Raw genomic sequence first — 21748 nt, forward strand, 5'->3', positions numbered from 1 at the left:
ACCCATTTCATCTAAATTATCAAATTTGTCATCATAGAGTTGTTTACAGTTTTCCTTTATTATAGTTTTAATATCCATGTACTATAAGATTGTAATTTAACTTAAATCTATATACAGTCACGCGCCACATAACAGCCCTTTGGTCAAAAAAGAACCATGCATCTGAAGGTGATTAGTACCATATAGTCTAGGTGTGTATAGGCTATATCACCTAGGTTTGCGTAGACACAATCTGTGATTTTCGCACAACGACGAAATCGCCTAACGATGCGTTTCTCGGAATGTACTCCCATCGTTAAGTGCTGCACGACTGTGTGTATACACTGTTCTAATCCCCTTTTGGTGTGTTGCTATGTCCTAGATAATTTTCCTAGTCAGTTACTTGACTTTCGATTATCACTCGTGGGCACACATTAGTATGTGTGGTGAGTGGGCTTAGACTGCGGACACCACTCATCACACGTCCGTCTGCTCTTGGGGAAATTCTGGGCACAAAGTGAAGAGGGGCCAAGGTGAGAGGCTGCCCACGTTCCTGGGGGGATGCTTAGAGGTGAATACAGCAGGACACTGATGCAGCAGGATCCAGAAACACCTTCTGTAAATCAATTCATGAACATTTCTCTTGTGAGGTGAGAGCCTGGGGAAGAGACGCATGGAGAAAACGGACTGGAAACAGTGGCTGGCCCTCAGGAAGCAGAAATGGACAGACCATCCTTGCACGGTATCCCGAGTTTTCCGTTACTCATTCATAGAAGTCAAAGTGGGCCAGGGCGCACCTGAGAGAAGATGTGGGACCGTCTCTTCGCAGCAACAGGGACTCTGCATCTCTGAGTCACTGTGAGAGGATTACGGTGTGAGAAGGAAGACATTTCCATTCCTATTTTTCCTTCACACTTCGAGAAATCAGCATCTGAGCTTTGTGCCTGAGTCTTTGGATCGTTAATTTGACCATGTCTAGTGTTCCCATATTTCCATCTTATCAAGATTATTGGGATTCACATACACCTTCAGCATTTGTACAGTTTCCTCAGGATACATCTCTGGGAGTATGACGTCAGCCCAGGAGTGTGCACAAGTTAATTGCTCTGGACACATGTTTTCAGGCAAGTTTCTTACTCATGAAAGTGATTGTAAGAATAAATCAAATATCTTAATCTCTTGTAAATGTTCTTTTACTCTAATTGGACAGTAATATGTTTCTCTGGGCTTTATGGGTGACCACTGGGGTAGGAGGAAAATAGTCTTAGAGACCAAGTCTGAGAGACTAAGGTGCTAGTGCCTGGAACTGTCAGAAAACAGACTTTGCAATGATGATAGACAACATCCTTCCCACTCCACTAGCCAAAAAGACTGACGGAAACTGATCTGGGAAAAATCCTTAACGTCAGGATGCCAAACTGCTTTTCATTGAAGCTGTCTACAGGAGGCGAGTGAGCGCGTGGGGAGTGGGAATACCCTTCATTCAGGAAACAGTGTTTCTCAGATGAAAAAGCTCAAGAGCCACTGGAGACAAATCAAGGCAATAAAACATTGCATTATATAACAAATCTGCTTTTATTTAGCAATGAGAAGAGAGCAGAGGGCAGAGGAAACATCACAGGGAGACAGGCCCTGTACATCACAGAACTAGCCAATTGTGCTTTCATGACCACAGTGAGGGAGGAACTCAACACTTGGAAGACGGGGACTCCCTGGGCCAGTGGGAGCCAGGGGCAGTTGGCCAGCTCTGGAGTAGCACCCAGGCAGCAACCTTCTGATGGTGAGCAGTGGGAGCTCAGGAGGAGCAGGTGTAGGCAGAGAGGAGGAAGGAGGGTGCTCAGCAACTTCAGTTCTAACTGAAGGAGTAAGAGACGTAGGAAGCAGGAGAGAAGAAGCAGCGTGAGGAGGGGACAATGCAGCTGGAGAAGGGGCCTGAGACAGCGTGGGACCGAGAGCCGGTGCCAGAAGTTCAGTGCTGGTAGCTCTTCCTGCTGGAGGTTGAGGTGGTGGTGTATTTGATGGTGGAACTGCCGCCCCCAGTGGAACTGAAGCCACCTCCAATGCCTCTGCCACTGCTGGAACTGAAGCCACCTCCAATGCCTCTGCCACTGCCGGAACTGAAGCCACCTCCAATGCCACTGCCATAGGAGTAGCTGCTGCCTCCGCCCAGGCCTACGCCACCGCCAACACTGCTGGAGCCGCCATAGCCGCCGGAGACGGTGGACTGCACCACGGCTGTGGACGGGAGAGGGACAAGGACACACAAGACTCGGTGAGCTCATTCTGCCAGCCTGAGTCCAGTCAGAAGAATACAAGGGCAAGGGAGGGAGGCAAGGAAAAGTACTTACAGATGTTGACTTGTCCAACGCCTTCCCCACTCAGCCTAGGAGGAAGGAAAGACAGAGGGCATGAGACCTCAGAGAGCCACCGTTGGACCAGTGAAGGAAGCCTCGGTGTTGAGCATAGCCAGTGGGGAAAATGCCTTTAAATAGTTCTCCGAGAGTAGCAATTATGGCCACCACTAGAGTGCCTTAAACTTGCTCACTGCCTGGACATCCTGGAGATGGCCCAGATGTTTAGAAGGTTGTGTGAATTACCCACCTGCACTCCTCGCCCTCCAGCAGCTTCCTGTAGGTGGCGATCTCCACGTCCAGGGCCAGCTTGACATTCATCAGCTCCTGGTACTCCTTCAGCAGTCGGGCCATGTCTTGCTTGGCCTTCTGCAGGGCATCCTCCAGACCAGCCAGCTTATTCTTGGCGTCCTGGAGGGCCATTTCTCCACGCTGCTCAGCATCAGCAATGGCAGTCTGCAGGTTGGCGCACTACAGGGGGAACAGGCAGAACGAACTTACAATGTAGGCTTCCAGAGGAGACAAAGCTTGGTTCTTGTTTTCCATTAAGGTAGAGTTCCAGAACCCAGAATTCATGACTCCTTTTGTCCAGTTTGTCAATTCTGCAAACATGGTCTAGTCTGGGAGCCACTTGAGAAAACCTATGCCTCTGTCTTAACCAGCCTGCACGAGGATATGAGTGGTGACTGGTGGAAGTTACCACAGCAGACATAAGACCAGGGGACATTGGAAGAAATGGACTCACTGGTTTGTTTTGAATGTGGCAGTTTTAGTTAATCTCATATGGATGCCGGACTAGCTTATACAAAATTATAAACATCCTCAGTGAGGTGATGAGTTTCACATCAAACTGTTGAGACCTTGCCTTCCTACCACCTCACAGTTATGAGTAACACTCATCTTCATCCTGTGTCTTTACTTGGCTTTCTTTAATTGAATGTTGAGCAGATCTGCAACATTCTTCCTCACTTACTGGCCTGCCCTTTTCTTTCCCGACTTGCTTCTTGTATTCCCAAATCTACCATCCTTATTAGGCCATCTCCTTTCAATGCCTCTAGACTATGTATTTACATCTCTGATCAGTCGGGATTGGTCCTGTCACGTGACTGTATCTTTCTCTAGTCTTTGCATGCATCTCTCCTAACCTGTGGGAACTCATTAAGGAGGAGCTGCGTGCCCTCTGCTCCCTGCAGTTCCCTCAGCGCCCAGGAATTTCCCAGTGATGGTGAGAGTGCCTGCTGGTCTACTAAGGAGACGATGATGCTTTTCTTCCCCACAGTCCCCCAGCGTACCTGCTTCTTGACGTGGTCGATCTCAGATCTCAGCCTCTGGATCATGCGGTTGATCTCAGAAATCTCCTGCTTGGTGTTGCGCAGGTCGTCGCCGTGTCTGCCCGCTGTGACCTGCAGCTCCTCGTACTGCAGTCCAGAGGGAGAGAAGGCGGTGTATATGGGCTTTAACATGCTAAAGGTGACTTTCACTTCTGAATCAGACATTCATTAAACTTGGGCTTAATGCCTTCTCTACCAGGGATTTTAGGAAGAGTTGACATTATAAGATCATTGGATATCGTACACCGATCTCAGGCCATCTTTGTTATGGGACCACTGCCTGTCTAGTTCTCTTTGGGACCAGCAAGGGTCTGTACTTTGTTTCTGAGCCAGCATCAGAGTGAAGGTAAAGCAGAGATCACTAGCTCTTTCTCTATGGTAGCTTTTTTCCTGCATTTGGTTTGACTTACAAGACTTGGACATAAATTCTGTAAATGTCTACTCTATGAGTGAAGGGAACACATCCTGTGAGAGGACTCCAGCTTCCTCGAAGTCGATTTCCCCATCGAGCCTGTAGCCTGGTTGGTCTTGAGAGATGGGGCAGAGGGGTTCCTCAGCAGCTGCCAACTCACTGCTCACCTTGCTCTGGTACCAGGACTCAGCCTCAGCCCGGCTCCTCTGAGCGATCTCCTCATATTGGGCTTTGACTTCGGCGATGATGCTGTCCAGATCCAGGCTACGGTTGTTGTCCATGGAGAGGACCACAGAAGTGTCTGAGATGTGGGTTTGCATCTGAGCCAGTTCCTGCGGAACACGAGATCGTCAGATCATCTCTTCCTGTGACATTTACAGAGGGACCCACCCCAAGGTCTTGCACCCTTTGCAGAGCCCCACAGGGTAAATCCAAGGGGGTGGAGATGCTTACTGCGTCATAGAAGGCTCTCAAGAAGTTGATCTCATCTGTGAGGCTGTCTACCTTGGCTTGTAGTTCAACCTTATTCATGTAGGCAGCATCCACATCCTATGGAATAAGCCAACAGTTGAGTCAGCTGAGCTCTCCTTCCCAGTCTGCCCATCTTTTAGTCTCCCTACTATTCTCCTGTCTGATGTGGGCAGGGACCCCTTTCTGCAAACAAACATGAGCGCCTGACCTCAAGCAGCTCACCTTCTTCAGAGTGACAAATTCATTCTCTGCTGCTGTGCGCTTGTTGATTTCTTCTTCATATCTAGAATTAGAAAAGGATGAGGTGTAATTGAGCTGGTGGTGAAGATGATACTGAAAAGACAGCCTACGATCTAAACTTCCATATAATGGATACACCCAAATTGAGCTTTCCTGCCTGTGAGCCTGAAAGATGATTTTTTGAGTCCTTAAATATTTTCCTCTTTACTCTCCCCATCCACCTATAAGGCCCTTTTGTCTTCTGGGGTTTGCTTTTGGGCAATAATTGTGCTTTTCATGTCCGTGGACATGTTTTTCTAGGATTCATGCCCACAGCTGTCCTGGTCAATAGTCTTGAACTGTGCACCTCAGGAAACTGAGCCCATGTCCCTCCTGGAACTCACTTATTCTTGAAGTCCTCCACCAGGTCCTGCATGCCCCTGAGCTCCGAGTCCAGGCGGCTTCTCTCCCCGAGGATACTGTCCAGCTGTCTCCTGAGGTTGTTGATGTACTGCTCGAACAGAGGCTCTAGGTTCTGCCTCACGGTCTTGGTGCCCTGCTCCTGGAGCAGGGTCCACTTGGTGTCCAGGACCTTGTTCTGCTGTTCCAGGAAGCGCACCTGGAGGAAGACAAGGTGGTTATTTGCCAGACAAAGGAAGGAAGCAAGAGATGTGAGTTATCAGGTCCCCAAGCAGGCCTGGTGGTCACGGCGATGCTGGGCCTCTACAGAGCATGTACAGAGGCTCAGGCTGACAGGTCTTGTGCCCCACATCGTTTCCTTGCCCCCCACAGATCTCATTGATGAAACCTACCCCTGAGTCTACTCCTCACCCTCTGAGCTATGGAGCCTATCCGTGCCCTTCAATATTCCTCTCTCTCTCTTAACGAGTGCCATCACAAATCTAGTTAAATCACAAATTCAATTAAAAATAGTATTTCCCTGATATATCTCAAAGTTTCTATTTAGTTAGGATCTAATTTAATGAGATATCAACTATTTAGAATCTAATGATTAAATTCTAGACTAATTAATGATTAGATTCCTATCTGACTTCCCATTTAAGCATGAATTGCCTCAAAGACTTCCTCGTTTAATCATCATTCTCTGTTTCTAAAATAAAATTAATATTTCTATGGATATGCAAACGTTTTTGAGTCTTTTTTTTAACCCAGCCATAATATCCTTCTTTCCTTTTTTCTTTCATTCTTTCTCCCCACTCAGAGTTCTACAGCAGTTTCCACCGGAATTTTCTTTTTAATCTTTAGATTCTTCAGAAGGTAAAGCCAGCCCATCACATTCTCTCATTTCCCCATATCTGCTTCAAGGTTATCAAAAGTTGAGAATTCTTCCTAGGCAGGAATGAGGGACATTTAAGGCTCAGTATCTCTAGATGATGTCCATCACCTCCTGCCTGTGCTCAACATGGAGCCCACCTGGCATCCCAGGGGACAGCTAGCCTGGGTCCCCTTACCCCTCTCCCCTCGTCTCCCCCTGTAGGACGTTTGTGGTTCTCTAGTTTGGGGACTCTGAAATCCTCCTGGAGGGCGGGTCCTCCTGGCTCACCTTGTCGATGAAGGAGGCGAACTTGTTGTTGAGGGTCTTGATCTGCTCCCGCTCCTCAGTCCTCACCCGCTGGATGGTGGGGTCGATTTGCAGGTTCAGAGGAGTGAGGAGGCTCTGGTTGACGGTGACCTCTTGGATGCCTCCGGGAGGGCACACAGGGAAGCCAGAGCCCCCATAGCCACCAACAAAGCCAGCGCCACCACCGAGCCCAAAGCCAGCACCAGCTCCACCGCCGAAACCAAATCCACTCCCGGCTCCACCTCCAAAGCCAAAGCCACCTCCAACTCTGCCACCATATCCGCCACTGATGGCACAGCTGCCCCCTCCGATGGAGATCCTCTTGGAGCCCCCCAGGTTATAGAGGCTGCGGCTGCCGAAGCCAGCTCCTCCACACACTCCACCGAGCCCGCCACTGCCCCTGGAGCGGGACACGGAGATGCTGCTGAAGCCAGAGCGGCCGGCCCCAGGGAGTCTGGCTGAGCCGGCACTGAAGCCGCGGTGGGTAATGGTTTGGCTCTTCCTGATAGATTTGCTAGACATGGTTCCTGAAGATGAGAAGGCTTTAGAAAGTGCGAGAGGCTGGAGGGCAGCGCTGAGGGGAGCAGGTGTGTGAGCTGAGCTTCCCGGCAGCCGTTTATATAGGATGAAAATGGGCTGGGCTCAGTGCTGGAAGGTGAGCTTGCAGATTGGGAAGGGCTGAGCTTTACAAACAGTGAGATCACCCCAGCCTCTAGATAGGTATGAAATATGAAGATTGCCTCTTTGGCTTCCTGTAGTCATGGAGAAATTCTTCTGCCTTCCAGCCTTAACTTGATCCCAACACAATAAGTTTGGATATGAATTCACTGAAGTCATGAGTTAGTCATGTTCTCAAACAAAGGAGACAAGGAACTGATCTGCAATAATTGCCCCTTCTTTCTGCTTACTCAGACACTCCTCTGTGTGCCCCCTTCCCACACAGGTTTTCTCTTCCACCAGCACCACCCTTCCCATCAGGGAGGGACTGTCTTCAAGGCTTATAGGCATTTGCCCAATGGGCTGAGCAAGAAGTGGCCTGCTGTGTTGTTTCCACCATGTTTGAACCTGTCCCTTAGGAGCCTCTGGCTGTCCTTCCTGGTGGCCTGGCCATGGGAATGGGGGCTCCTTGGTGACATAACCCTCCATTGAAAGGCAAGAGTGACAAAGGAGTTGTGTTCTAATGGTGTAAGGGCAACATATGCTCTTTATATTGTGTGATAACCTGTTCGATTGTCAGTTTTCTGAGAGGGCAGGAGACACCAGCCAAGGCCACTCTGCACAGAGACCCAAGTTCTGCACCCAGTTTCTATTCATTTCTGCACTTCCCTCCAGTTTGCTTTCCCACTGAGCTGATGATCATGCAAACTTTTCTTTCCAACTGGGATTCATAGACACCTTTTTCTGCTGTTTAAGAATATTCACTTAGGGCTTAACTTAAAGGATCAAAATGAAGAGAATAAAACTCATTAAGGAATTCACTAAATTTTTATTCCCACAGATTTTGACATTTCCTAAGAATCGAGAATCACACATCTTAATGGGGCGTGTACAGAAAGTTGAGGGGCTTATAGAAGCAGTGAATCATAAAGATGTGCCCTTACAAGTGTGATGATGTCACAAGTAAATTCCAAATTTATATTTCTAATCTAGGCACTTGAAATCTCAAATCCCTACACTCCTCCTTAGAGAGAGGGAAGACTGTCCAGTGAGCGTGGTGTTTGGTTTACAGGGGAAGAAGTTTCATTTTTTCCAGTCCATACATTAAGTACTCAGCATGAAGACCGTTTAGAGCAATTGTAGGCATGTTGTTCTATGAGAACATCTGGTGAAATGGGTGTCAGAGGAGGAAAGACAAACCCCACATGGCAATGAGCCTGAGGGAAGCTCTTGTTACTATTTTATAAGCGGTCCCATCTCTCCAATGTTTTGGAGGACACAGCATCCAAGAGGGCAGGGCTTTCCTTGCCCAAAGGAGGTGCTAACTCAGCGTCTGGCAGGAAAGAGAGACGTCCTCAGGACAACAGAAGCAGCTCCCCTCTCTCCACCCCAGTTGCACAATAACCACAATAGCAAAGAAATGTGTTTCCACCCAGTTCTGGGAAAGAAGTTCTTCTGCCCATGCCAGGGTGTCCTGACCCACTCTGCTGTCTTGGGATAGAGGCTTTAGACTTAGCATGGATGATGCCAGGAGGGGTAGGAAGGGCTGGCAAATCAAGTGAGAGCAGCATGCAACTGCCCAATGTCCAATGTCTATGTCAATGTCCAATGTCTATGTCATTGTCCAATGTCTATGTCAATGTCCAATGTCTATGTCAATGTCCAACATCTATGGTGGCTTTCATACTACAATGGTGGAGTTGAGCAGTTGCAACAAAGTGTATGGCTCACAAAGCCTAGAAGATTTACTATTTGGCCCTTTAAAGAATAAGCTTCCTAACTTTTTAGCAAAAAGGAGACAGGGCTCTGGAGACAGTGCTCAGGCTCATAACTAGGCTCCCATATGCCTTTATGCAAATTATTCATTTTACAGCTGTAACCTGGAGGTAAAAATAGTACCTACCTCACAGTGTTGTGGGACTACATGAAATAAGTAATGTAAAAACCTTAGCATTGTTCTCAGTGAAGATGAGCTAAAATCATTATTGTAGTGGAAATATGAAGCAGCTTGGTGTGTTCATGGACCCACAAGAAGCTTCAAGAATTGGAACACAGGTGCAGTTTGTGTGTGTGTAGGTGGTGGCAGAATGAAAGAAAATGATACCAACATTGCAGGTTTGTGCCACATCAGTAAGGACCTAGAAACCACACGTAGGGGTTGCCCTTGCTCCTGGAGGCCATGCAGGGCCGCTGCAGGCAAAAGAGCCACAGGATCAGAAGGATGATGAGCAAGCTTGCTGGCACTCAGAGCAGCAGGACGGGAAGAGCTTCGCTCCGGGGCGGGTGCAGCTCCTTGCCCAAGTGGCTGGAAGGAAACTGTGGTGGGAGGCAGGGAGGATCCGAGTCCTCGGAGGGGGCCCAGCAGGCTGTTCTCGCCCTCCTGTGGTGTCAGACTCCACTGTGTCACCCTCTGCTGGGTCCTTGTCTGTCCTCTGGGCTGTGCACACAGCGACAGGCTCCTATCAGCCAGCATAGGTGGCCGGATCAGTACCTCTTTTAGTACTGATTTCATATCTTTTCCAAGGTGGGAGCAGATTCGTCCCGGAACGAACTGTACAATTCATTTGCAGCAGGAAACTCACATTCAACATTTAGCCTGTCAGAGGATGCCTTAACTTCAACATATGACTCAATCCCAAGCTTGGCATGGGCACCTGATAGCACCAGCAATATAGTGTATCACGGTTAGTTTCCTGACACCAGTATTTCTCCTATTGGTAGATTTATAAAACATTCTCCAATATATATATACATATATAATATCTAATTCTCTAATATATTATATATAGTATATCATTCTCTAATATATATACATTCTCATATATATGTATATATACTCTCTATTATATATAAAGACACATATTTTCTATTTCTCTAAATTCCTGTCACCACCGGCCAGGGAATGATGCCCTGGGAACCACTTCCAGTGACCCTGACCATGAGTGAGGTCAGCTGAGAGGGCTCCTAAGAAACAGAGGCGTTAGAGAAGATGACTCTGCGGCAGGTGCATTTCTGGTTCCATGCTCTCCCAACCCCACTGCCCTTAAAAGGACAAGTGTGTACCTGATTCATTTGCCCTTGACAATCTATATCTTTCTTTGTCTGGGCGTGGGGAGGGGCCCGGTGCTCCCTAAGCCTCTGCAGACTGCCGCCCCGGCCTGGTTGTACTCCTTTCCTCCTCCAGAGTCCAGCACTCTGCCCTGTCCCCCTGCTTGGGCGCCCAGGAGAGGGTTGTGTTTATAGGTAGTGGGGACCCACCGGATGGCTAGAAGATTGACTTCTCAGGTGAAATCTCCTCAGGGCTCCCGAAACAGGCCCCGTGGTGGAGCCCAGGGGAGTTATGTTTTCCCACAGGAGCAGGGTGGAGAAAGCCAGGCCTTCATAATAAGATTGGAACAAAGGATGATAATTCAGGCAGCTATGCGAGAGAAACCGAAGCGGGCAGTGTGAGTAACGCCAGCGGCAGGCGGGCTCCTCCCCTCAGGCAGCTGAGCCCGGCCTCGCCTCCCTGCCAGCAGAGCCCCCATCCTGTCCGGAGCTGTCTCTGGTTGCCATGGAAGGAGGAAGGCATTTGTTCTAGGGCCCAGGGGTTCACCTGCACTTCCAGCATTTTTCCCTGCACGGGGGGAAGGCAGGAGGGGACCCCTGAAACCTGAACCCATGGGAAGTCCGCCTCGGAGGATTTGCCTTGTCCTTCTGCCTCCCCGGGTGGGGCTGGCAGATAAGAATGAGGGATAAGCTATTGTCATCATCCGTCAAAACTTCAGACTCAGTGCCTAATCCTGCAAGTCCCAGCACAGGATGATGCTGTTCAGAGGGAATCCCGCAGACCCAGTCCCGTCCCTGGGGAGCACCCATCGAAAGACAAACACGAGCAGCCATATGTGTAGACAACGTAGAGAGGGGAACCAAAGTTGGCGTGCAAAGTGCAGCCTTCTGTGATATACAGACTGGTTCCGAAAGTCTTGAAACTTTCCGGATAGTATGATTTAGCAATGAGGCCGTTTATGAACATGCAGTAAGCACGAGATTGCAGAGCTTCCGTTGTATTGCTCAATTTTCACACACGCCGTCCACCCACTTTTTGCAGAGCACACAGTGATCGGGTCGCGTATCTGGATGTGATACCCGAGTGTCCATTTATACCTATCCACAGCGGCAGGAAGTTTCTGCTCACGTCATTTCCTACTGGGATGGGGATCTTCCTCAGGTCGATTGTGGGGTCCAGAGGTCATTGAAAGAGCATCTCCCACTGTGCTCAGTGAGACGCTCCCGTCAAAGCACTGACCTGCCTCCGGATCTGTGGTCCCACATGCCCAGATGTCACTCCATGTGACATGTGGTGGGGATAAGTCAAGAACCTCATATTTGTCCCACCTCTTCCTCGTAGTCTGGAGGAGAGGAAGAAACGCACTGTGGCAGCCATTTCAACCAACAAAAGTCATAGGAACGAAGGGTCTGGGATGAGTCGGGGCGCAGTCTCTAGTGTACAGGATCGATGCACGTGCCTGGAGGGACACAAACTGAGTGTTTGTACAATTATTTGAAAAGACTCTGTTAGTTCCCTTCTGTTGATCTGGGTACATGCGCTTATAAAGCCTGGTTACTGAGTAATACATTTTTGAAAGTATTCATTTCTTTCTGACTCACCCGTGCATACCAGTATTGGGTAGGTAGGTGCACTTGGGTGTTTAGGTAACTGATAAGGATATCCCTGGGCTGGGGACTGAAGGGCACATTCAGATGGACGTGACAGCCCTCGGCTTTCCTACCAACACAGGGAATCTAGCTGGAGGAGGGGCAACAACGTGTGTCTCACGACGGAGGCTCTTTGATGCTCTGAGGCAAGAAGTGATGTTGGAGGTGAAAAGAAGTGCTTTAGAGAAGCTGGGAGGACGGGAAGAGAGCGAGCCGAGCAGGGCTGGTGTAGATGAGGCCGGGGATGAGCAGGGCAACCGGGGTGGATGAGGGAACGAGGGCCGGGTCCTCCTTCCGTCACGTGTCCGAGGTCCTTGATAAGAACAGGGGTCAAAGAGAGCCAAACCAGGGCTCCAGAGGGGCCAATAAAATCTCCAAGGAGAGTCCCCATGGGCCTGGTTTTTCCCTCCATGCCTCCCTCATGTCCCTGCCTCCCTCTCTTCCTGTCTCCTTGGAGCTTCTGTTTTCTACCTCCTCACCACGGCAGGGGCCACCTCACTACACTGTGTCACTAAAAAAACAATTTTTCTAAGTGTAGTTGGGTAAAAACACTCCAACAATCCTCTAATGAGGTCGCCCCGTACCTGACTTAAATTATGTGCTGGGTCAGGGGAGACGCAGCCTTAAGGAATGATGTCTGACTACTTCTGCCTTCTGCTTAAATTCCCTTTGCTTCAGGAAAGGGGAAATATCCGGTCATTGTGAATGTACTGGGTAATTCTCCTCAATTCAGGGTGATTTGGAGTAATTCCTCCCCAAAAAGTTCATCTGGAATTCATCTGACTCTTAGAGTATGAATATCCTAGAGAGCGAGCACGCCTCAGACGGTCTCCTCTCAGGTTTCTCAGCATTTCATGGCTGCTTCCGTCTGTCCATCCGTTATAATCTCACTTGAAGCCTAGGGCTGGGATTACTGATGAATCATCGATACTCTGGCACAAGTCTGTGGAAGTGGCAAAGGAGGCCTCAGGAGATCTTGTAACAGGCTCTTCACACCAGCCCTGATATCAGTTCCCCCACATTGAGCCCAGCGTATATGGGGTTAAAACTAAAACCCACCACCCCCTTTCCCGCTTCTCTATCTCCACTCATGTAAATACCTGTTTCTTTAAAGTTTGACTCGTTGAGCTTTACAACTAAATGGGAGTTACAAATTGTTCAAAGCCCAGGTGGCCTGGAGTTGGAGGCACAAAGTTTAGCTGATCATGTGTCTTTGAACTTTGCCAGGAAAGCCGCTGTCTCAAGAATATCAAGGAGCGGAGTCTTCCAGACCTCAACTCCTCGACTCGCGCCGCTCCCCACCCCCCCTCCCCCCCCACCCCATCCCCGGCCTCGCTGCAGGCTGGTGGGAGAGTGCTGACCTGCACAAGCTCCATGCTCCCCCTCCCCTACCCAAAACCCCAAATAAAAATCCCTACCCTTTCCTCATCGGGAGGCCAGCAATTTTTGAGGTGTGAGCCCTTGCTCTGCTCCCTGTGCCTGGCATAGTAAAAAACTTTCTTCTTCCACTCAAGACTCTGTTCTCGTTATTTGGATTGGCATCGGGTTCAGGGACCAAACTTTCGGTTACGATCTGATAAATTTAACTTCTGATTTTCCTCTGCCCTTCTCTCAGCCCCTTCCAGGAAACAGCCTGGAGTTTTCCAAATAGGAAGGGAAGGACACCTGATGCGGCTAGGAAAGTGTGCACCCTGCGGCGGGAACTGTTGATCGGCTAATCTAGATTCCATGCCAATTCCCTTCTTTCTGTCCCATCTCCACTGGAGAAACTTGAAAAGTGAAATAGTCTTTCTCTTTTTTTAAAAAAAAATTGTTTTTTGAGATATAATTTACATACAGTGAAATGCACAGATCTTAAGTGTAGAGTTCAACCAATTTTGACAAATTCATGCCCTTCTAGAACCCACACACTATCAGGATATAGAACATTTCCATTGCTCCAGAAAATTCCTCTGTGCCCTTTCCCCATAATCCCTCTGCCCCAAGCCATCACTGTTTGATTTTTCCAGTTTGGATTCATTTGTTTATTTTAGGATTTTATATAAATGGAATCATGCAACATCTATTTTTAAAGTATGTGTATATATATATATTTGTGTGTGCATCTGGCTTTTTTTGCTTGGCAAAATGTTTTTGAGATTCATCCAGATTGTGTGAATATTGGTAGTTCACTCTTTATTTTATTGCCGAGTGATGTGCCGTCATATGAATATACCAGTTTCTTTATTCATCCAGACTGATGGGTTCCTAAAATATTTCCAGTTTGGGGTTACCATCCCCAAAACAGTGATGAACATACTTGTGAATCTTTATGAGGACGTATGTTTTCATTTTGCTTAAATAAATATCTAGGAATAGAATTACCGCCTCAAGAGTAAATGTGTGGCCAGCCCAGCCAGGCACATCTCGCCTGTCCATAATCAGAGCCACGATAAATTCCATTTCAGACACACACATGTACACATACACATGCACAGTCACACGCACACGAGCAAATGTATGTTAGTTTTCCAAAATGGTTGTTCTACTTTTAAAAACAGGCTTTAATTTTTAGAGCAGTTTTAGGTTCACGGCAAAACTGAGCTGAAAGTACAGAGATTCCCAGTATACGCCCCGACGTTGCCTACACACATAGCCTCCTCTACCATCAACGTCCCGCGCCAGAGTGGGACTTTTGTTACAATCAGGGGATCCATACTGGTAGAACATCATGTGCAGGTTTTTGTGTGGACGTAAGTTTTCAGCTCATTTGGGTAAATACTAAGGAGTGTGATTGCTGGATCGTATGCTAAGAGTAAGTTTAGTTCTGTAAGAAACTGCCAAACTGTTTCCAACATGGCTGTATCATTTGTATTCCTGCCAACAACGAATGAGATTTCTTGTTGCTCCTCAGCCTCCCCGGAATTTGGTGTCATCAGAGCTTTGGCATTCCATCGTTCTAATAGATGAGTAGTGATAGCTCACTGTTTTAACTTGCATTTCTCTAATGACACATGAATTGGAGCATCTTTTCAGATGCTTATTTGCCATCTGTCTATCTTCTTTGGTGAGGTGTCTCTTAAGGTCTTTGGCGCATTTCTAATTGGGTTGTTTTTGGCTGTTGAGTTTTAAGAGCTCTTAATATTTTGGATAACAGTCATTTTATTGAATATGTCTTTTGAAAATATTTTCTCTCAGTCTCTGGCTTGGCTTCTCATTCTCTTCACAGTGTCTGTGGCAGAGCAGAAGTTTTTAATTTTAATGAAGTCCAACTTATCAATGATTTCCTTCATGAATCATGCCTTTGGTGTTCTATCTAAAAAGTCACTGCCAAACCCAAGGTCATCTAGATTTTCTCCTATGTTATCTTCTAGGTATTTTATAGTTTTGTATTTTACGTTTAGGTCTGATGATGTGTTTTGAGTAGTCTTTGTGACGGGTGTAAGGTCTGTGTTTAGATTAGTTTTTTGCAAGTCCAGTAGTTCTGGTACTATTTGTTAAAAAGGCTATCTTTTTTCAATTGTATTGCTTTTGTTCATTTGTCAACGACCAGTTGACTAAATTTGTGTGGGTCTACTTCTGGGCTCTCTATTCTGTTCCATTGACCTATTTGTCTACTCTTTCACCAATATCACACTATCTTAATTACCAAAGCTTTACAGTAAGTCTTGAGGTTGGATAGCTTCAATCATACAACTTTGTTCTTCTCCTTCAAAATTGTGTTGGCTGTTCTGGGTCTTTTGCTTCTGCATAGAAACTTTAGAATCAGTTTGTTGATATTCACAAAGTAACTGACTGTGTTTTTGATTGAGATTGCATTGATCTACAGATTAATTTGGGAAGAACTGACATCTTGACAATATTGAGTCTTCCTATTCATGAATATAGAATGTCTCTTCACTATTTAGTTCTTCTTGATTTTGTTCATCAGAGTTTTGTAGTTTTCCTCTTATAGATCTGGTAAATATTTTGTTGATTTATACCTAAGTATTTCACTTTGGGGAGTGCTCATGTAAGTGGTGTGGGGTTTTTAATTTCAAATTCCAATTGCTGATATGCAGCAAAGCAATAGACTTTTATATATTAACTTTTTATCCTACCATCTTGCTATAATCACTTCTTAGTTTCAGAAGTACTTTTCATCAATTCTTTTGTATTTTCTGCAGACAATCAAGTAATTGGCAAACAAAGATCGTCTCATTTCTTTCTTCCCAATTTGTATACCTTTTCTTTTCTTGTCTTACTGCTTTAGCTAGGAATTGCAGTACAATATTGAACAGGTGTGGTGAGGGGGGACATCCTTGCCTTGTTCCTGACTTTAGCAGGAAAGCTTCTAGTTTCTCACCATTAAGTATGATGTTAACTGTAGGTTTTATGTAGGTGCTCGTTATTAAGTAGAGGAAGTTCCCCTCTATTCCTAGTTTGTCGAGAGCTTTTATCATGAATGAGTGTTGGATTCTGTCAAATACTTTTTCTGCATCTATCGATATAATCACGTCATTTTTCTTCTATAGTTTGCTGATGTGATGGATTATATTAATTGAGTTTTGGATGTTGAACCAGCCTTATATACCTGGGATAAATCCCACTTGATCATGGTGCATAATTCTTTTCATACATTGATGGATTTGACTTGATAATGTTTTGCTGAGGATTTTTGTGTTTATGTTCATGAGAGAGATTGGTCTATAGTTTTCCTTTCTTGTAATGTCTGGTTTCGGTATTAGGGCAATGCTGGCCTCAGAGAATGAATTAGGAAGTATTCTCTTTGCTTCTATCTCCTGGAAGAAATTGTAGAAAACTGATATAATTTCTGCCTTAAATGTTACACAGAATTCACCATTGAACTCATCTGGGCCTGATGCTTTCTGTTTTGGAAGGTTATTAATTATCAATTCAATTTTTAAATAGATATAGGCTTATTGAGATAGTCTATTTCTTCTTGTGTGAATTTTGGAAGATTTTGTCTTTCAAGGAAATGATCCATTTCATCTAGGTTATCAAATTTGTGGGCATAGAGATTTTCATAGTATTTCTTTAATATCTTTTCAAGGTCCATGGGATTTATAGTGATGTCCACTCATTCATTTCCAATATTAGTAATTCGTGTCTTTTCTCTCTTTCTTTTCTTAGTTATCCTGGCTACAGGCTTACTGATTTTATTAGTCTTCTCAGAGAAATAGCTTTTGGGTTCACTGATTTTTTTCTATTAATTTCTTGTTTTCATTTCATTGATTTCTGCTCTCATTTTTTATTATTTCTTTTCTTTTGCTTACTTTGGATTTAATTTGCCCTTCTTTTTCCAGTTTCCAAAAGAGGACGCTTAATTTATCGATTTTAGATCTTCTTTTCTAATATAGGCATTCAGTGATATAAATTTCTTTCTAAGCACTGTTTTTGCTGCATCCCACAAATTTTGATAAGTTGTATTTTCATTCAGTTCAAAATATTTTAAAATGTCTCCTGAGATTTCTTCTTTGACACACGTGTTCTTTAGAAGTATCTTCTTTAATCTCCTCATATTTTCGGATATTTTTCTTCTTTCAGTTATTCATTTCTTATTTACTTCCATTGTGGTCTGAGAACATAGATTGTATGATTTCTATTCTTTCTATCCTGGTGAATGTTCCATGTAAGCTTGAGAAGAATGTGTATTATATTGTCGTTGGATGAAGCGTTCTGTAGACGTCAATTATATCCAGTTGATTGATGGTGCTGTTGAGTTCAACCAAGTCCATACTGATTTTCTGCTTGCTAGATCTGCCCGTTACTGATAGAAGGATGTTGAAGTCTCCAGCTATAATAGTAGAGTCATCTATTTCTCCTTGCAATTCTATCAGCTTTTGCCTCATGTATTTTGATGCTCTGTTGTTAGGTGCAGACACATTAAAGATTGTTATATCTTCTTGGAGAATTGATCCCTTTAGCATTAGGTGATGACCCTCTTTATCCCTGATCATTTTCCTTGCTCTGAAGTCTACTCTTTCTAAAATTAATACAACTACTCCAGCCTTCTTTTAATTGGTGTTAGTGTGGTAGGCGTCTTTCTCCATCCTTTTACTTTTAATCTGTACATGTATGTCTTCATATTTAAAGTGGGTTTCTTGTAGGCAACCTGTAGTTGGGTCTTGTATTTTGATCCTTTCTGATAATCTTTGTCTTTTAATTGGTGTATTTAGATCATTGACATTTAAAATGATTTTTGATATAGTTTGATTAATATCTACCATATTTGTTACTGTTTTCTAGTCATTACCTCTGTTCTTTTTTCCTATTTTTGTCTTCCACTCTTTGTCTAACTTTGGTAGTTTTAAGTGAGCATTTTATATGATTCCATTTTCTCTCCTTTCTTAGCATGTTAATTATACATGTCTTTTTACTTCTTTTAGTGGTTGCCCTGGAGTTGCAGTATGCATTTACAACTAATCCAAGTCTACCTTCAGATCGGACTGTCCCACTTCACGAGTAGTCCAAGTGCCTTATAATAACCAAGTATTCCAAATTCCTCCCTCCCATTCCTTGTATCATTGCCGTTTCATTTTACTTATACATAAGCTGTAAACATCGAATACATTGTTGCTGTTATTATTTTGAACAAATATCTGTTGGATCAATTCAGAAGAAGGAAAAGGAAAGTTTTTACTTTACTTTCACTTATTCCTTCTTTAATGCTCCTCCTTTCTTTAAATAGATCTGAGTTTTTGATCTATATCATTTTCTTTCCTTATGAAAAACTTCTTTGAACGTTTCTTGCAAGGCAGGACTACTGGTAACAAATTCCTTCAATTTTTATTTGTCTAAGGAAGTCTTTATTTCTCTTTCATTTTTGAATGATAATTTTGCAGATACAGAATTCTAGGTTGGTGTTTTTTGCCTCTCACCATTTTAAATATTTTACTCCATTCTTGTCTTGCCTGCATGGTTTCTGAGGAGACGTCAGGTGTAATTCTTATCTTTGCTCCTCTATAGGTAAGCTGTTTTTTCCTCAGGCTTTTTTCAAGACTTTTTTTCTTTATCTTTGATTTTTTTCAGTTTGAATCTGCCTAGATATCTTCTTTGCTGTTGTTTTTTTTGTGTGTGTTTTTTTAAATCATTTATCCTGTTTGGTGTTCTCTGAGCTTCCTGGATCTGTGGTTTGGTGTCTGACAATAACTTTGGGAAATTTTAAATCCTTACAGCCTCCAATATTACTTCTGTTCCCTTCTCTCTTTCCTCTTCTGGTGTTCCCATTACACATGTGTTATACCTTTTGTATCTGTCCCACAGTCCTTGGATATTGTATCCTGGTTGTTTTTTTTTTTTTTTTTTTCCAGTCTTTTCTCTCTTTGTCTTTCATTTTTGGAAGTTTCTGTTGACATATCCTCAAGTTCAGAGATTCTTTCCTCAGCTGTGACTCATCTACTGAGAACATCAAAGGCGTTCTCCACTTCTGTTATAATGTTTTTGGTCTCTAATATTTATTTTTTATTCTTTCTTAGAATTTCCATCTCTCTGCTTACATGATCCATGTGTTCTTGCATTCTGTCTACTTTTTGGATTAGTGTCCTACACATACCAGTCATAGTTATTTTAAATTCCTAGGCTGATAATTCCAACATCCCCACTATAGTTGTGTCTGATGCTGGTGCTTTCTCTGTGTCTTCAAACAGTTTTTTCCTCCTTTGAATATGCCTTGTAATTTTTTGTTGGAAGATAAGCATGATGCACTGGGTAAAGGAGCTGTGTTGATAGGCCTTTAGTGATGTGGTGTTTAGGTGTGGGGGAAAGAAAGCATCCTACAGTCCTGCGATAAGGTCTTGCTCTTTTAGGGAGCCTGTACTCCTGAACTGTGAAATTGGCACATACTTGTCAGGTTATTTTCCCCCCTTTAGTGGGACAAGATGGCTAAAGGGGGTTGGAGTTGGGTATTTCTCTTCCCCCAAGTTGATTAGGCTGTGACAAAACCCGGAGAGTTTAGGCTCTGACAAAGTAGTTTCTTTTGAGGGCAAGCCTTGTTAAGACTGCCCTGATGCATTTCAAAATGGTTACTTTTCTCCTCCCTCTGCCAGAAGCACAAAGTGATTTTTCCCTGGTTTTCGCTGGGTAGAGCTCCTGGAGGAAAAACTCACAAAAGTGTGGGCATCTCTTTAAGACTGGGTCTCACTGGAGTTTTTAACTCCCAAGCTTATCTGTACTAAGCCTCCAACACTTTGTCAATTACGATTCAGCATTTTCTACCCCGGTATTAGTTTAAAAATAATAAAACCTCAAACAGTGTTGGTTAGAGGCTTTGTTTAGAAGTGCTGTTAGTAAAAAGATGAGATTGAAAGATGGTCCATGTTGACAGATGACCCTCAGACGAGCACGGAGGTGGTTCCGACTGGAAACATTCTCCTTTTGTGATAGGCTATGCAAACACCATTTTCAGTATAAACTTTATGCAAATTTTGACAAGCTAAAATAGATGTTGGAGATTCATTCAAATCTTCCCAGATATCAGTGTCAGGGTTAAAATTTTGACTTTTAAACAGAAATGGATTCTCTACCATTTAGGCCATGCATACACAAGCTTATTCTAGAAAGTGGCTAATCAGGCATTCCATACCAGGTCTTATCTGCATGCAAAAGAATAAAAAGCAAGAAAAAATCCATAAGAACAACAATAACCAACTCGGTTATAATTAATATTTTGCTAATTTGAAGCCATGGCAGAGACCCTCTGCCCTGGGTCACAAATCAAGTTGCTGTCTAGCCTTATTCCATGGTTGTCCACAGGTGGGCCACGGTCGTCCTCTGAGGAAGTCTCTAGGCAGCAGCTTTGGAGCTGGGGAAGCTTTTGAGGATTAGTGACCTCCCTGTCTTCTGTTATGCAGCTTTAGAATTTGAGCTCAAGGGCATGGTGGAAGCAGAGCTTAGGCCCTGCCATGCTGTACAAAGTCCCAAAAGCTGATGGAGAAACTCTCAATGAGCCAGGCTCGGACTCTGGTTCTCCCTCCCCACAGGACAAGCTCCACGACCGCAGGCTACCCACAGGCCTCCCTCTGCACGGTTGAGTGGAGGCCAGAAGAGTACCCAGTTCTGTAGAGGCCAACTACACGCCAGCAGCCTTGATACTCAGGGTGGGCATTGCTGTCCCCATCACTTATCAATAGGGCTGACCAGAAAAAATAGAAGATGCCTAGTTAAATTTGAATCTCACATAAACACTTAAAAAAATTAGTATTTAGTATGTCCTAAATATTGCCTGGAACATACTGACATTAAATTTGTAATTTAATTGACCTTAAACTTGATAAATTTGTTATTTATCTATAATTCAAATTGAACTGTGCATCTTGTATTTTTATTTGCTAAATCTCACAACCTTGCCTATGAAGTAGATCTGCCCGTGTATTGAACTACAGACAGGGCACTGGTGGTGGCCTGCCATTCCAGATCCCTATTGTAAGTGGCAGACAATAGGCAAGGGCAAACTTAACACCCTCTCCTCCAAATCATCCCCTCGTTGAGGAACCCATAGGTTACTTAGAAGTATTTTGTTTAATTTCCAAAAAATTAGGATTTCTGAGATATTTTATTGTTTTTTATTTCTAATTTAATATACGGTGGCCATAGGACATAGTCTATATAATTTCAACCTTTTGAAATTGGCTCAGTATGTGGTCTATCCTTGTGAATATCCCACGTATACTTGAGAAGAATGTTGTTGTGGATAATGTTTTGTATTTCTTTGTATATTCTGTGTGCAATTTCTTTGAGGGATATATGTATTGTAAATATCTTTTCATGGGTCGTGGCTTGCTGCTTTGCTCTCTTCACATTGCTTTATGAACAGATGTTTATGCTGTTTTTAAGGTAAGCAATTTTTTATGGTGTTTAAGGAATTTTGCCCACCCTCAGATCACAATGATACGTTCTATTTTCTTCTAAACATATTATTGTTTTACTTTTCACATATAGGACTATAATACAGCTGAAACTGATTTTTGTGAATGGTGTGAATTAGGACTTGTGATACGTTTTTTTCCCATACGGAGAGTCAACTGACCTTGTACCATTTTTTGTGCAAAGCCATTCTTTCCCTATTGCA

The 21748-nt window shown here is 44.3% G+C and overlaps 1 protein-coding gene across 1 annotated transcript; it reads right to left on the minus strand.

The window, feature by feature from the left end:
• Positions 1–1535: 1535 nt before the first annotated feature.
• On the minus strand, positions 1536–6949 carry KRT6A (keratin 6A). The gene is given in 9 exon segments (NM_001346209.1): positions 1536–2214; positions 2328–2362; positions 2581–2801; positions 3623–3748; positions 4241–4405; positions 4527–4622; positions 4767–4827; positions 5168–5382; positions 6328–6949. Coding segments are annotated over 9 exon segments (1725 nt in total). The 5' UTR covers positions 6868–6949; the 3' UTR covers positions 1536–1948.
• Positions 6950–21748: the final 14799 nt, after the last annotated feature.

This window comes from Equus caballus, chromosome 6 (assembly GCF_041296265.1).
Source record: "Equus caballus isolate H_3958 breed thoroughbred chromosome 6, TB-T2T, whole genome shotgun sequence".
Lineage (NCBI taxonomy): Eukaryota > Metazoa > Chordata > Mammalia > Perissodactyla > Equidae > Equus > Equus caballus.